The sequence below is a fragment of the Podarcis erhardii genome, assembly GCF_964252035.2.
Source record: "Podarcis erhardii genome assembly, chromosome: 7".
Classification (NCBI taxonomy): Eukaryota; Metazoa; Chordata; class Lepidosauria; order Squamata; family Lacertidae; genus Podarcis; species Podarcis erhardii.
In genome coordinates this window covers 25,661,121-25,677,574 of record NC_138511.1, presented here as the reverse complement: position 1 = coordinate 25,677,574, position 16,454 = coordinate 25,661,121, and the positions used below count along the sequence as shown (strand labels likewise).

Genomic DNA, 16,454 nt, shown 5'->3' with positions numbered 1-16,454 from the left:
CACGGTGGGATCATTGCAGTGTCAGGAAACAAGCACAGGGTAGAAACTGCTCTTATTCTAAAAGGGTGATCCCCGTTTTGTGGGCAGGGTTGCGACATGGGAAGTTCTTGCTACCGTACGTGCTGGGATTGTGTTTATGTCAATGCATATTGGGACCCAGTGGCTTTTGAACTTGGCACCATCACTGCACCAAAGATCTATCTGGACCCCCAGGTTGTGCTTACTTTCAATATTTATGGGAGATTTACTTCAATTTAACAAAGCAAGATATACTAATAACTCGTTTGCTAACAGCTGCTTGTTCAGTCGTGGCTCAAGGGAGGAAGCACCTTTCTACATATTCCATTACCAACTGGTTTCAAAGAGCCTTCTTTACAGGGCCATCAGAGAAATTGACCCACAACTCTGGGTTCTCAGACGAGAAACAGACCTGATGGGTTTTGTGGCTGCCCGGTGGTTATTGTAGCTTATTTAATGACAGTCACACACACACACACAGCAAATCCTATTGAAATATGATTTCATCTTGCACTGTTTTTGATTTTGTGAGTTTTTGATCTGTTGTTTACGTCTGATCTTGGATTATTGTTGCCGTACTGCCTCTTTTTGCCCGATTTCCTTTTTATCTTTCGTCTCCTTACCTTTTACCTGATCATGCTCAATTCCCCCCTCCCTTTGTTGTTGTTGAATTGTTGAAATAGTCTGTTAGTTATATAAAAACAGTTTCAAAATATATTTAAAAAATAAACTGCTTTTATACTTGCTTTGCTATTTGGCTGTTCCATTTCCCTCCTTATTGAAAGTGGGGTATTTGGCGATTACATGTGGAGTAGGGGCTCTAACTACCTGAAGCTAATATCCAGTTTTCTCATTTATACAGTGCCTGTGTGTAAAAGAAGAAGAGAGAGACACTGTTGGGTCAGACTAGCAGATGTAGCGAGGTCTGGGGAGGAGGCAGCAATGCCTCAGACTGGGGCTCCAAGTGACCAGGGCCCAACACTTGATCCCTGCACCACTAATGCAGGGCTGGCCGACTGTGTCCTATACTTCAGAGGTACTACCAGCCACCCTGAGCATTGTCAGCTGATCAGCAAAGGCCAATCCCTGGGTGGCATTTAGCTACATTCTGTCCCCGCCCCCTCTCTGCATGCATGATGCTGTCCCAAATCTGCTGAGATTTCAGGAGCCTTCAGGGGGAGGGGAAGCAGAGATCATTCCATTGCACAATTAAAAAAATCCTTACATTGATGGAATAATTTGCTTAGTGCTTTGTTGAATTCGCCCCACCAGCATCCTGGACTACACTGCCATGCAATGCCCTGGCCTCAGTGGGTCAGGAAATCATTTATGGTGTAAGGACAATGCTTTCAGCCAGGGGTGGGGAACCTTCCTCAGCCCAAGAGCAAGGGTCGCTTCTGGGCAAGCTTCTGGTATCAAGCAAGTCAGTGGTAAGTGGGCCTCTCTGTGGCCCTCTCTGGTCTGTGTTTTCTGTCCCCAGACTGTTCCGAGACACGCCTCCATTTCTGGTGCCCAGCTCCATCCTCCACTCCACCCTATATCTCTGTCCTCCGCTCTATCACCAGAAGCCTGGCTCTTATGGAGACCTGACTGACAGCTGGGGACTTTTCGTGTGCAAAGAACAGCAAAGTGTGGGCCTAGAGGGTGGAACATTATTTGGAATATGCTAGGAAGGAACTCTTCAGCCTTGGCTCTCCTAGATGTAGCTAGACTACAGGGCCCATCATCCACAGCCAGCATAGCCAAAGTTCAGGGATGATGGGCCTTGTAGTCCGGCGACATCTGGGGAGCCAAGGTTGAAGGAGGTGACTCTAAAGAAGTAAGTTTGTCCAGATGCCTTCAAACAATGGGGGGTAGAGGTCTGAAGGCACTAAGGCAGACCAGGAAACAACCTCCCCTCCCCACCCCTCACCCCACCCTTGGGGCTTCATGCCCACTGGAGAGTACATACTGTGGCCGCTGGTATAATGCTGCAGCTTGTCGGTGTACTCGGAGTCTGCACGCTCAAATCCTCGTCTTCTGGAAGGAGAGCACCGGGCTGAGCGGGAGGCAGATGGACTAGCAGAGCAGGGGGGCAAGGCTGGGCTTCAGCTCTCAGCCCAGAGGCACAGAGCATCTTTCCCGCGCCCCTCCCAGCCTGGAGCCCGCCCCTTCCCCCCTTCCAAGTCCCTCACTCCCTCTCCCCGGAGGCTGCATCTGCACTGGGGTGCATATGGGGTGGCCGTTCAATTTCCACAGAAGCTGCACATACAATTTGCACTGTCTCTGGGGCCAGAGCAGTGCCTGTGTTAAGCATTCACAGGGCACCAATCTGCACCAGCCACCTCTCTCCCACAAGGTTATCCCACCCACCCTTGGACCAGCAAGAGCCAATCATCTCAGAGCATCTTCTACTGCTGCTTCTTTTAGGAATATAATAAGCTGCCTCTGTTGGTCTGGCCCAGTATTGTCTGCTCTAACCAACAGAGGCTCTCCAGGGTCCTGCCTGGAGATGCTGAGATTCAAAAGTGGGACCTTCTGTATGCAAAGCAGAATGTTTTAAACCTGAGCTAGCATAGAAGTTATTCCTTTCAGACCAGCACCACTTTCCTCTGCAGCACCGGTTTCTCCGTTGTGCATTGTTTGATGCAAGAGCTGTGAAACAGGAGCAGCACAGCATCTCTTAAAATGCCTGCTGGATCTCTCCCAGCTTCCCTCCTCCCACCCCAGGAGCCCCACCTGCCTCTCCCAGTAGCAAAAGCGCCCTACCTGTTGCAAACAAGGACGATGACCACCAGTGCAATGAGGAAGACAAGTCCCGCAGCTGAGGAGCCAATGATGAGCGGCAGCTTCTCCTGGATGCTGGTTTGGTACTCAGCTGTGAGGAACAAGAAAGAAGAATAAGAGGGGGTTTACTCCTCGGTTGGATGAAGGGGACCCAATCCCAACCATGGTTGGCACTGAGAGGGAGAGCTAAGTCACTGTGCATGTGAAAAGTGAACCTCTCTAATTTGCACATCCTGAAACAACAGGTGAAGAAAACACAGCCATCCTTTGAAATTTGCACTTTTCCTAATTTTGCAGTGCAAAGTAACACATGTAAGATCACGTATGATAAAATGCATATACCAGTGACCAAAATTGTGTACAGGTAACTCACATCTTTAAGGGACGTGGGTGGCGCTGTGGGTTAAACCACAGAGCCTAGGACTTGCCGATCAGAAGGTTGGCGGTTCGAATCCCCACAACGGGGTGAGCTCCTGTTGCTTGGTCCCTGCTCCTGCCAACCTAGCAGTTCAAAAGCACATCAAAGTGCAAGTAGATAAATAGGTACCACTGTGGCGGGAAGGTAAACGGCGTTTCCGTGCGCTGCTCTGGTTCGCCAGAAGCGGCTTAGTCATGCTGGCCACATGACCCGGAAGCTGTATGCCGGCTCCCTTGGCCAATAAAGCGAGATGAGCGCCGCAACCCCAGAGTAGGCCACGACTGGACCTAATGGTCAGGGGTCCCTTTACCCTTTACCTTTAACTCACATCTTAGGCAGGGGTTATGTTCTGGGGATGGCACTTATATGCGAAACCATGGATACTCAAACCACCTCCTTGGAACCACTTAAGTATTGGTGAATTTTCAAGAGGTCTTTTGATATATCAATCAATCAATCAATCTTTATTATGGTCCAGAGACCCATAAAAAGCAATGCACAATTCAGACAGTCTACCTCCAGGTTAAACAAGCATTTTGTTCAGACTTAAAGATAAAGATTCTTTTGAAATATATTTGCTGTTGGCATCCATCTGTCTTGAGAGACAATGGAGTGCGTCTCCGAGGGTGAAGCCAAATCGCTGTGTTAGCAGCACTGAAGTGACATCCCCTTGGCGCAAGCCTGGGCAGTGCATCTGGGGTGCCCAGATGACAAGACCCCCCTCTCGGCCTCACTGATGTGGTCCAAAGGAAAGCAGAGCAATACGTTTGGCACCAGCTTGGCTGCAGGAGATGCCAGAAGGAGGCGTACAAGGTGCCAGCCAACCGTCTTAGGGTCTCTACTCCAGATTTGTGTAGGGTTTACTCCATCGCCTTTTCTTCTCCTGAAGATACTGTATCTTGCAAGGCAGCGGAGGATATATATGTATAGATACATGCTCTGAAACAGATATGGAATCATGGAGAACTGAGCTTAAGATTCCCTAACTGGAGCAGGGAGTCTTCTACACCATATCTCACCTTCGGTCATGGTCTGGAAGTACATCTTGCCGCTGTAACGCCCATAGCCTGCCACAGTGCGTGCCCGCACCTGGAAGACGTAAATGGTGCCAGCTTTGAGGTTCTGCACCGTCACAGTGTTGGTGGGGCTCTTAACTGCTGTGGCGTTGAACTCGCTCAGATCCTGCCAGGCAAACAGAAGCCAGCTGATAAAGCAAAACCTTCTGGGCACCCGTCGCCCCCAAGATATATCACCCTGGGCGTCTTCTAGGTCAGCCTTTTGCAACTTGGGTTTGCAGCTGTGTTTTACTTTATTATATTTACCATACTCATAGTGATTCTATGTCATTTTATATAATTAACACATGCATTTTTTATATGTATTTATTCTGCACCATGGCACTTTTTTTTTTTTTAAAGATTACAAAAATTTGTGTACAAATATTTATGCCCATTGGCTGAACTATACTAAGGATAATTATATATATATATATATATATATATATATATATATATATATATATATATATGATATTGCAATCATACTCACAGATAGTTATTCTGTGCCATTTATATAACTTGTGCAATACTGTCTGTGGTTTTGCATGTATTAAAGCTTGTAACAATATGCAAATTATCTATTTATATAACAACAACAACAACAACAATATCCCATCCATCTAGTTGGGTTGCCCTGTCACACCTCTCTCTCTCTCTCTCTCTCTCTCTCTCTCATCTATCTATCCAGTGCTTTCTTTCTAAAAAACATGTTTAGGGGTGCTCTCATTTTGACTCAAGAAAATCACCACTTTATAGTTCAAATCAGGAAAAATAAATACAGTAAATAGACAAAAGTACAAAGATTCACAAAATGTTTAGGGGTATGATTACCTCTGCATACCCCCAGAAAAAAGCTCTCTCTCTCATCTCTCATCTATCCATCTATCATCTATCTATCATCATCTATCCATCCATCCATCCATCCATCCATCCATCTATCTATCATCTATCTATCAATTATCTATCTGTCTATCCATCTATCCAGCCATCTATCCGAACATCCCCTCACCTGAAAGTCCTTCGACTTCCATGCCACCCTCCTGAAAGTCTCCCCCTAAAATTTACATGGGAACAAAGATCTGGTGAAGGAGGTGGTGGTTGAGAAGAGAACGCCCCCAGCACACTGCACCAGCCCTGATTCTGCCACTCTCTCCTGGCTTTGCTATGGAACAAGGATGGAGCAAGGCAGAGCCAGGGCGCCCGTTTATGCAATATAGGTCAGGACCTATTTATCGGCTCAAAACAGTGGGCTCTCCCCCCCTCCCCCAGCTCCTGCTGGCCTGAAGGGAACCAAAATATAGGTCATCTGGAGGGAACAGAGGATTAGCCCTTTCCACTGCGAATTGAAGTGTGGGGTGCGGGAAGGACATTTGTGACTTCATGCAATCATGGAGTTTTAATTAGCTTTTTTCCCTGATACATACACCCCCTCTTTGATACACACACAATTCCTCACAACTGGGGAATAAAAGAGATTGTGGATTCCCGTCATAAGCATTTCTGTCTGCCAACGATTCTTGCACCTGACTCATCCCAACTGAAGAGTGCCTAACTCAATCTGGTTTAAAACTGCATGATTTTTGTAGAGGAAAGAAGTTTAGGAATTCATTGAAGAAGAACAGGGTATTTATAATCATCGCAGGTGTCCGTGGAGGGGATATATTAATGGAAAATGTCTAGTAAACCAGACTGGTTCCTACTGAGGGTCTTTGACGAGCCAACATGACAGTGAAGAGGCATTGAAGATTGGAGTGATTATTCTAGGATACTATGGCAGCAGACCAAGATGTATTGTAACTTTTGAATAAAATTTATATTTTAATTTTATATGCATAAGCTATTTATATAGTCAGATAAAAGCTATTTTTAGGACTTGAAATTAGTGAGTTGGCAGCAGAGGCAGACGCTGTACCCTTCTGTTTATCTTTTTTGCTGCCTGTTTTTCAAGATTTTTGAAAACACTGACAATCACACTTCCCGTTGCTGGGAACACCATTCATTCATTTATTTTCTCATAAGGCTCCACTGTGAACGCATGAATTATTGCCCTCACTCTCAGTTGGCTTTGGATGGCATCCCATGGAATCATCATGAAACCAGATCAGAGCGAGGGAACTAATTTCTGCCCTCACTGTTGAGCTTGGGGGGGGGGGACCTTTCTCAGCCTGAGAGCCACTTTCCATTCTGGACAACCTTGTAATAATAATAATTATTATTATTATTTATTTATTTATTTATTTATTTATACCCCACCTATCTGGCTGGGTTTCCCCAGCCACTCTGGGCGGCTTCCAACAAAACACTAAAATACAATAACCTATTAAACATTAAAAGCTTCCCTAAACAGGGCTGCCTTCAGATGTCTTCTAAAGGTCTGGTAGTTATTTTTCTCTTTGACATCTGGTGGGAGGGCGTTCCACAGGGCAGGTGCCCCTACTGAGAAGGCCCTCTGCTTGGTTCCCTGTAACTTGGCTTCTCACAGCGAGGGAACCGCCAGAAGGCCCTCAGAGCTGTGTAGGGGTCGCATGACGGTGGTGAGTGAGGCCAGAGGCAAAAGTGGAGAAAATCAATAAATATAATATATACCTTTGTACAACAGGATAGTTTCTATGCACACCGCTCTCTATCCTGTATCCAGACAAGCAAGAGGTATGCTCAACATTCAAGGACACATTCCAGCCAGAAAAAAGACTCAAGAGGTATGAAGCAAGACTGGTGAGGGATATGGCTTGGGGAGAGTCCTGGGGGCCAAATAGAGAGCTGTTGAGGGCCACATATGGCCCTCAGGTTCCTCCTTGTTTGCACATCCCAAATTTTGTTAGAAATGCCCCCCCTCCCAATTTCATAGCTGGCCAGCAGAATGGGGAGGTTGGCGGAGAGGATTTCAGCTCAGCACTAATCAGGGTGGAGGAGAGAATGAGATGCAATTGCATGTCAAGTGAAGTTTGAGGAGAGGGGCCAGAATGGGTCCATTTCCTTCCCCACCCTCCTCACCCGCAGCTCCCAGTATGAGGCTCAGAAGTGGCTCTCCAGAATAAAACCAATGTTGTATTTTTCCAGAAAAACGCAACACACACATTGACAGTAATTGTCAGTTTTCCATTTCAAAAAAGAAAAAGGAGAGAGAGAGAGGGGAGTTTTCCCAGCGGGAGACGATTCAAAGCCTCTTCTAATGCCAGAGCTCTAGAGGAACTCAAGAGGCTCACTTCAAAGAAACCCTGTCGGCAGATTCACTAATGCAGAGATCTTACTGGAATTTGAAATCCAGCTCTGTGCCTGGTGTTCAGGTGCAACATCAAAGTGAGATATGGGAAACACTTTGAAGGTGTATCTTCCCACTTATAACCAACTAGGCCAATTAGGCTTCTTATTGGACCAATGCATTTGACCCAGAGTTCATAGACGCTTCCTCCAGCTCTTCCTCCTCCACAGCTGCCTCATATTCCATCAGACCTATCGGTCCATCTAGCTCAGTGGTTCTTAACCTGTGGGTCCCCAGATGTTGTTGGACTACAACTCCCATCATCCCTGAGCTCTGCCCTTGCTAGCTAGGGGTGATGGGAGTTGTAGTCCAACAACATCTGGGGACCCACAGGTTGAGAACCGCTGATCTAGTTCAATATTGCCAACCCTGACTGGCAGCAGTTCTTGGGGGTTTCAGGCAGGAGGAACATCCTCAGTCCTACCTGGAGAGGCTGTTGAGGACTGAACCTGGGACCTTCTGCATGCAAAGGAGATGTTCTGCCTAAGAGTTGGGCGATAACTGGTTTTCAACATTGCAATATATCACAAGCTGGCTGGTCTCTCGACTGGAACAGCCATGGCAAGTGGTCTGCCAGAGAGTGCCCGCAGTTTGGTCCCTGATGACTCTCCCCAAGGAGAGTTGGATGTATCCCCCAACCCATGCCCCTCTGTCCCCTGGTACCTTCTCGTAGTATTGCAGCTCATAATCCAGAATGACTCCGTTGGGCTGGTCGGGCTGTGACCACGAGAGGGTGATGCTGTCCACCGTCCGACTCACCTGGTGCATGATGGACACGGCTGAAGGGGCTGTAAGAGAAAGAGGTCCGTTGCCTTAGTCAGTGTGTGATCACTGCCCTGCAGGGAGACGTTTCAAGGAAGCTCCTCTATATGCTGATGCCACATCAAACACTTAGTGACCTACAAGCAATGGCTCAGCATCTGCAACTGTCACCATAAGTCACCATAAAGCCATTGTTGGTATCAATCCTGTGTCAGTGAACTGGCATGTCCCGTGAGCTCCTTCCCCTCTCTCGACAACTTTCCTGTGGCTGCAACAATATTTCAGGCTCATTCTGGGGTTACCTGCTGATCACAGCTTATTCCAACTCTGCAAGGAGCTGTCCAGCCTGGACTCTTGCCTCATTGCCTGAACTTCTTGGGCCAAGTTCAAGGTGTCACTATTAATAATATAAAGCCCTTAACAGCTTGGGACCATTTTACTTGCGAGATCGCCTTACCCATCTATACCCACTCATCCACTTTGATCTGTGGAACTGGCACTGTAACAAGCGTTCCACATTTGCAGGAAACATATTCTACCATGGCAGCAACTTTGGAACTCCCTGCCTTTTGACAACAGGTAGAAACCTTCACTGTACTCTTTTTGGCACTAGCTAAATTCATTTTCGTTCATGCAAGACTACCTAGTGATGGAACTTTGCTGAGTGTTTTAATCTAGTTTTTGGCCTACTGTTGATTTTAATTATTTTTGAATGTTTTAAATAGCTGTTTTTAACTGACAGTTTTATTGCCTTATTCTGTTTGTAACCACTTTTGTAACCAGATGGATGGGGTATAAATAATAAATTATGATTGTAAATTATGATTATTACTTTGAGGTTTTGTTACAATAAAGCATTATATGAAACCCTACTCTCCAACATTTTCCCAAACAAAATAGGGACATCCTATTCCATAATAATAATAATAATAGTAATGATTTTATTATTTATACCCTGCCCATCTGACTGGGTTGCCCCAGCCACACTGGACGGCTTCCAACATATATAAAAACACAATGAAACATTAAACATTAAAAAAACCCCTTCCCTATACAGGGCTGTCTTCAGATGTCTTCAGAAGGTTGTAATTAACTTATCTCCTTGGTTTTTGTGGGGAGGGGCATGACTCCATACCCTCCAACATTTCTACGATTAAAATAGGGGTGTCCTAAGGAAAAGCAGTGGGATGTGGGTGGCGCTGTTGGTTAAACCACAGAGCCTAGGACTTGCCGATCAGAAGGTTGGCGGTTCGAATCCCTGCGATGGGGTGGGCTCCCATTGCTCGGTCCCTGCTTCTGGCAACCTACCAGTTCAAAAGCACGTCAAAAGTGCAAGTAGATAAACAGGTACCGCTCCGGCGGGAAGGTAAACAGCGTTTCCGTGCGCTGCTCTGGTTTGCCAGAAGCAGCTTAGTCATGCTGGCCACATGACCCGGAAGCTGCACGCTGGCTCCCTCGGCCAATAAAGCAAGATGAATGCTGGAACCCCAGAGTCAGCCACGACTGGACCTAATGGTCAGGGCTCCCTTTACCCTTTAAGGAAAAGCAAGACATTCCAGGACCAAACCAGAAACTGAGACAGCTTCTGTAAATCCGGGACTGTCCCTGGAAAATAGGGACACTCGGAGGGTCTGTAAAACTTGTCAAACAATAATAAAAAATACCCTTGTGATGGGGTTGGGCTAGCTGAGCACATTCCTGTTGACTCCTTCATGCGTTTGGTAAGCGACAGGTACAAAATACCTGAGTAGGGTGTATGGTTGTGGTGATGGATGAATTAACCCCACAGCAACCAAGAGCCCAGCCCCTGAATAGTTTCTGCACTTGTACCTCATTCAAGAGCCCTGTGGTCAGAGCTCCTTGATTGTGTTGTTGCCACAAAGGTGTCTCAGTCATTTCCTTCAAGTTTTGTTCTGAACTCCTGTCTGATCAGGTTGGGCTACTGATTCTCCTCCTCAGCATCTCCCTTTACTTCCCATCCTTCGCTAACACAGGACAACTTCATACAGCATGATGTGATCCAGGTCGGGTGGGGGTGGGGGTGGGGAGTGGAGTTCTGGTGTCTTGGATTGAACACTAATTTGTGGAAATGGGCTGTGCTATGCTCAGGGCAATTCATTACAATGAAACTGACATGTCTCAGTTGGGAACTGCCAGCCAACTGAGAATTGTGTCAGGCAAATGAGAGAACAAAAGGCCCCTTTTGTAGCGGCTTTGTGGCCCCCACCGGGTGACAGGGCTAGATGGGGAGGGGAAGATTACCTAGTCCTGTTGTTAACTAGGCTGCGTCTCACATGTGCGATGTGTCTGAGTCAGGGATGTTGGCAGAAGTCCAAAAACCCCAACACAAACCTAGACCACCTACAGCTACCACTCCACAAAAGTTGCCTCTTAGTTAAAAAAAGCAGCAACATGGTGGCTACCAGGAAGCAGCCACCGTGGGGACACTGAGGTGAGTGAGAGTCTGCCTCTCTGATCTGAACATGATGAGTAAGGACATTTGGAAATATGAAAGCCTGGATTTTCCTGATTCAAATTTCTAGGTAGTAGAGAATTCATGACCATGTTTGTCCTAGGGCAAGCATGGAGAACGTTCTTTTATTAAAAATAAAATAAAATATTTTTTATTAATTTTTCATTAATAACAATCCAATGGAGGCCACATTAATACAATGCCAAATCATGCCAAATCACAATAGTACAACCAAAAGAGCCAATTAAACAGTTCCAAAGTAAACATTTTTTTATGACTTCCCGTGTTCCAGCTATCAGGAGTTGATGTTATTCCTTGATCCTGCACCAATTCTCTTAATTTGTCTGAGTTCTCCAAGCAAGGAGAACCTTCTTAGCAGCCACATTCTTTTGGGGGAAACCTTTTGTGGGCTGCTGATGCTGGGTGGGGCCTGGTGGGGAAGTGGACAGAGCCCACTTTTTGCATTGTAGAGTAAGGTAGGTTCTATACATTCTCACACACATCCATCCAGACAAGCAAGAGGTATTGCTAGTGCTCAAGAACATATCCCAGCCAGGCCAAAACACTTGAGGAGGGTGAAAATTAGGGCCAGGGAGGAGGATGGCTGGGGTTGGCATGTAGCCTAGGAAGAGTTCCAAAGGTCAGATAGAGAGGCTGGATGGCCACATCTGCCCAGGGAGGTTGGGCGAAGACAACTGCACCTCTGCTGCTATGCCTAGTTCTCCTTCTCTAGGTGGACAATGGGGAACCTGTGCTGTTCCTGGCATTGGACTGCAGCCCCAATCATCCCAGGTTGGGGCTGAAGGGTGTTTTAATGCAGCAACATCTGGAGGGCCAAAGATTCCCCAATCGCCGCTCTGTTGTTGTTTAGTTGTTTAGTCGTGTCCGACTCTTCGTGACCCCATGGACCAGAGCACGCCAGGCACTCCTGTCTTCCACTGCCTCCCCGCAGTTTGGTCAAACTCATGTTTGGTCAAACTCAGGATCTGTCCTTCCAGTGAGCACTCAGGGCTGATTTCCTTCAGAATGGATTGGTTTGATCTTCTTGCAGTCCATGGGACTCTCAAGAGTCTCCTCCAGCACCATAATTCAAAAGCATCAATTCTTCGGCGATCAGCCTTCTTTATGGTCCAGCTCTCACTTCCATATACCACTGCTGGGGAAACCATAGCTTTAACTATACGGACCTTTGTAGGCAAGGTGATGTCTCTGCTTTTTAAGATGCTGTCTAGGTTTGCCATCGATTTTCTCCCAAGAAGCAGGCGTCTTTTAATTTTGTGACTGCTGTCACCATCTGCAGTGATCATGGAGCCCAAGAAAGTAAAATCTATCACTGCCTCCATTTCTTCCCCTTCTGTGCCTTCAAAAAGGGAAGGCGTCTCAATGGACTGCTCAACCACTCTTCCCCAACTGCATCCTGGGGCTCAATTTGCACCAAACACACAGCCAGCATCTGCAGCAGCCACAAAGGGTCCTTTAGCCATGATTGCCTGGTGGGTACCCCTGGTCCCTACTCATATAGGGACCTGGCTCATACAAGACCATGGGTCCATCAAGTTCATCCACATTGACTGGCAGCAGCTCTTGTCAGGGTTTCAGGAAGGAGGCTTGGGACATTCCATTTGCAGAACATGTGCTCTAGGACTGAGCTACAGACCTGCTTTGAGTTCTCACAGTGAGAGCGCATTTTAGTTAACAAACATCAGGCTAGTGTTGGACTAAAGCAAGCCATCCAGCCATTTTTATAAGGTTTTGAGTTGGAGCAAAAATGCAAAGCCTCTTCCCATATAAACTGGCCTGGACTCTGCATTCATCATCTGAGGCCCTTCTGTGTGTGCCTCCTCCATATGAAGTCCAGAGGCCTTCTCTGTAGCGGCTCAGTGTTTGTGAAATGCTCTCCCCAGGGAGCTTCGCCTGGAGCCTTCGTTATATATTTTTAGGTGCCAGGCGAAAAAGTTCCTCTTCCAACAGGTTTTGGGCTGATTAATATCCTACAGACTTTTAAATGGGTCTATGGGAAGGGGGAGTTATTGTTTTCTTTAGTTATTTACTTGTGTCTTCTCTTGTGTTTTATTCTGTGAACTGCCAGGAGATCTTTTGATGAAGAGTGGTATAATAATAATAATAATAATAATAATAATAATAATAATGTGGGAGGCAGTTAAATTCTGAGAATTCTTTGAAAAGGGAGATGTCTTTAAAAAATGACATGTGGGTTTCCATAAGCCCACAGTCCCCAATGCAAATATTTCTGAGCCCAGAGATAAGAGTCTTGGTGGCAACTCAAAATTTCATGAAGACATCAGGAAGAACACAAGAAGAGCTCAGTTGGGTCAGACCAAAGGCCCATCTAATCTAGCCACCTGATCTCACAATGGCCCACCAGTTGTCTATGGGAAGCCTGCAAGCAGAACTTGAGCACAACAGCACATATCCCCCCTTGTGAACTGATATTCAGAAGCTTCCCAACTCTAGCACTGGAGATACCTTCTTCTCTGTGTGAAGAAGAGCTTTCTTTTGTCTCTCCTGAATCTCTGAACATTCAGCTTCCTTGGATGTCCCTGGGTTCTAGCATTATGAGAGAAGGAGAAAAACGTTTGCTCCTGTCTTCTGCTCTGAGTACCCCGTGACCTGGATTAGCAGGGGTGAGGGTGGCTGGACGATGTGTGAATGGCCTTAGAACAGGGATTTGAACCTGATTGTTATCTGATCCTTTGTTTTCCTGAAAACTGCGGCAGCACTGACATTTAAATGCTGATTTATTTATTTACTTTTTTTAAAAAAACCAAGCTTGTTTAGGAGAGAAAATGCTGGTCTGTCCAATTCCAGGCAAGGGACCACCCCAATGGGCTATTTCTCTACAATCTAATTGGTTCCCTCCACCCCACTTTTGCACAATCCATATGGACATAGGAAGCTGACCTATATTGAGTCAGACCACTGATGTATCCAGCTCAGCACGGTCTACACTGACTGGTAGTGGCTCTTCAGGGTTTCAGTCAGGGGGACTCCTAGCCCTACCTGGAGATTCTGGGGGATGATCCTAGGACCTTCTGCACACAAAGCACACCCTCAAGACATGGGAAGCTAACTATTCATCTATCCAGATCCATATTGCCTACACTGACTGGCAGCAGCTCTCCAGGGTTTCTAAAAGGGACAAATTTCAAGCCCAATTATTGATTCTGGAGAACGTGGGACCTTCTGCATCCAGGACAAAGAGCTGGCATGGTCCCCCAGAAGTGGCTGGACCCACCTCAGACCCAGGCATCATGGCCAATGACCAGAGAAGATGGGAGTCAGACTATACATACTCTGCAGCTACTGAGAAAGAAACTACTGAACTGTGTTGCTTCAGGGTGAAGCCATTAGACCATAAGATCTTGCTGGATCAAGCCAATGGCAAATTAGTATTAGTATTAAAATGTATATACTGTCCTTTATCAAAAGATTCCAGGGCAGCGTACAACATTAAAAACACATTATTATAGAACATCAGTTATAAAAACATAATAAAAAGCATAGTGACAGACAGCCTAATAATAAAACGGCCATCATAATAGCAGTCCTATTTAGTCCAGCATCCTGTTTTCACATGGGCCAGCTAGGTGCCCGGGGCAGCCTGCAAACACGATTTGAACACAAGAGCACTCTCCCTTCCTGGGGTTTCCAGCAACTGGTATTGAGAAGCATTGCTGCCTCCAGAGAATAACCGTGATGGCTAGTCTCCTTGCATAGCCCCTCTCCTCCATGAATTTGCCATGGAAGCTGCCCAAGTTGGTGGACACCATTGTAGGCTATTTGCAGATTAGTTGCGCTGCAGAAGGCGTGCTGGGGAGACCACACATTACAAGGAACGCAAAAATAACTTTTGCAAGGTTTTAATATGAGGGACACAGGTGGCGCTGTGGGTTAAACCACAGAGCCTAGGGCTTGCCGATCAGAAGGTCGGCGGTTCGAATCCCCACGGCGGGGTGAGCTCCCATTGTTCGGTCCCTTCTCCTGCCAACCTAGCAGTTTGAAAGCATGTCAAAGTGCAAGTAGATAAATAGGTACCACTCTGGCGGGAAGGTAAACGGCGTTTCTGTGCGCTGCTCTGGTTCGCCAGAAGCGGCTTAGTCATGCTGACCACATGACTCGGAAGCTGTACGCCGGCTCCCTCGGCCAATAAAGCGAGATGAGCGCCGCAACCCCAGAGTCGGCCACGACTGGAGCTAATGGTCAGGGGTCCCTTTACCTTTACCTTTAATAACAAAAACAAAGACTCATTTTACACTAAATAGATCAATAAGCATGACCCATCCCCCAGGGTACTGAGAGAGCTGGGTGCTGCTCTTTATATACTATACCCAACAGCTTAATTAACATAACTTACCAGCACCTGCTATACTGCTTCACAGCTGTAAAACTAGGTCACGTTATTTGCTCTGGCCCGTCAAGAAATAGACATCTTGTGGAACAATAATGAACCTTCAAATTTGAAGAGACCATTCAACAACCATTGCTTCCTGATGGAGCGAGTTCCATCATTTAACTAGTGTGAAGAAGTGTATTCTTTTAACTGTCCCGAGTCTTCCAATGTGGGCATCCCAAGGGTTAGAAAAAGTTGCTCTGAACTAAAGAGACCAGCTAATACAGTGGTACCTTGGGTTACAGATGTTTCAGGTTACATACGCTTCAGGGTACAGACTCTGCTAACCCAGAAATAGTGCTTCAGGTTAAGAACTTTGCTTCAGGATGAGAAGAGAAATCGTGCGGCAGCAGCAGGAGGCCCCATTAGCTAAAGTGGTGCCTCAGGTTAAGAACAGTTTCAGGTTAAGAACAGACCTCCAGAACCAATTAAGTTCTTAACCCGAGGTACCACTGTATGGGGAAGAAGTTGGGGGAAATCAAGGCATGGGGATGCAAGGCCCTCCCCTCCTCCTCCCCTCCACGTGGCTTTCCATCCCGCCCCGCCCCCCGCAAGACACGAAGCAGACAAGCTGCCTCTCTCAAGCCGCTCCTCTCATTGTGGGTGGGTTGGGGAAGGGAGCTGGGCGGTGGGGGTCAACTGACATGTTGTCTGGGACGACCCTGGACCACATGCTGACCATGAAACCACTACCCGTCTCCAGTTTCCCCTTTCATGGCCTGAAACCCAGCCAGCGCCAATCCATTTTCACTGTTCCTCTCTCTCCGTCTCTCCCTCGCTCTGTGTCAGCTGCCAGGTCTGCGGATCAAATCTGGTCCTCGCAAAGGGGTCTCCCTCCTGCCCACCCACCTCCTGCCCACAATCAAAGGGTCTCCTTGGGCTGACAGGGCTCAGCCGCCCGGCTTGGGTTACGTGCAGCAGAATCAGTCTCTGATCACAGTAATCCCCGTAACTTGTGTTGAATTGCAGGGGCAACTGAGCCCACCGAAACCCCCTCTCTGTCCCCCACCCCACCCCAAGAGCTTCGAGGAATGAGATGGGGCAAGGAGGAAGGACAGAGCAGCTGGGGGTCTTCCGGACTCCCCCCACCCCCTGCTCCAAACCTTCACTCAAGCGTTCTTCCCCCAGCATCAGGTTACCGTTGGCCACCATCAAGCCAACGGGGGAATTCTGGTATTTTCAATTAACGTCCGGCAGACACGGCTGTGCTCTGAGGTCAGGGTCAGAAATGTCTCGTGGGAGGGCGGCTGCGTGTGGCTGGGGGGTGGTTGTGGGGGGAAAGGGAG

The 16,454-nt window shown here is 47.1% G+C and overlaps 1 protein-coding gene across 11 annotated transcripts in view; it reads right to left on the bottom strand.

The window, feature by feature from the left end:
- EPHB2 (EPH receptor B2) overlaps nt 1-16,454 on the bottom strand; it is a 112,412-nt gene that overhangs the window by 15,178 nt on the left and 80,780 nt on the right. For 4 of the 11 annotated variants that reach the window (XM_081870854.1, XM_081870862.1, XM_081870857.1 and 1 more), the window contains exons 6-9: nt 8,186-8,310; nt 4,222-4,384; nt 2,767-2,875; nt 1,970-2,076 (exon numbers count right to left, since the gene is read on the bottom strand). In XM_081870854.1, the coding sequence (XP_081726980.1) occupies nt 1,970-2,076; nt 2,767-2,875; nt 4,222-4,384; nt 8,186-8,310 (504 nt within the window). The remainder of the gene's footprint in view (nt 1-1,969; nt 2,077-2,766; nt 2,876-4,221; nt 4,385-8,185; nt 8,311-16,454) is intronic. The other 7 variants (XM_081870858.1, XM_081870859.1, XM_081870855.1 and 4 more) reach the window with 3 other exon arrangements.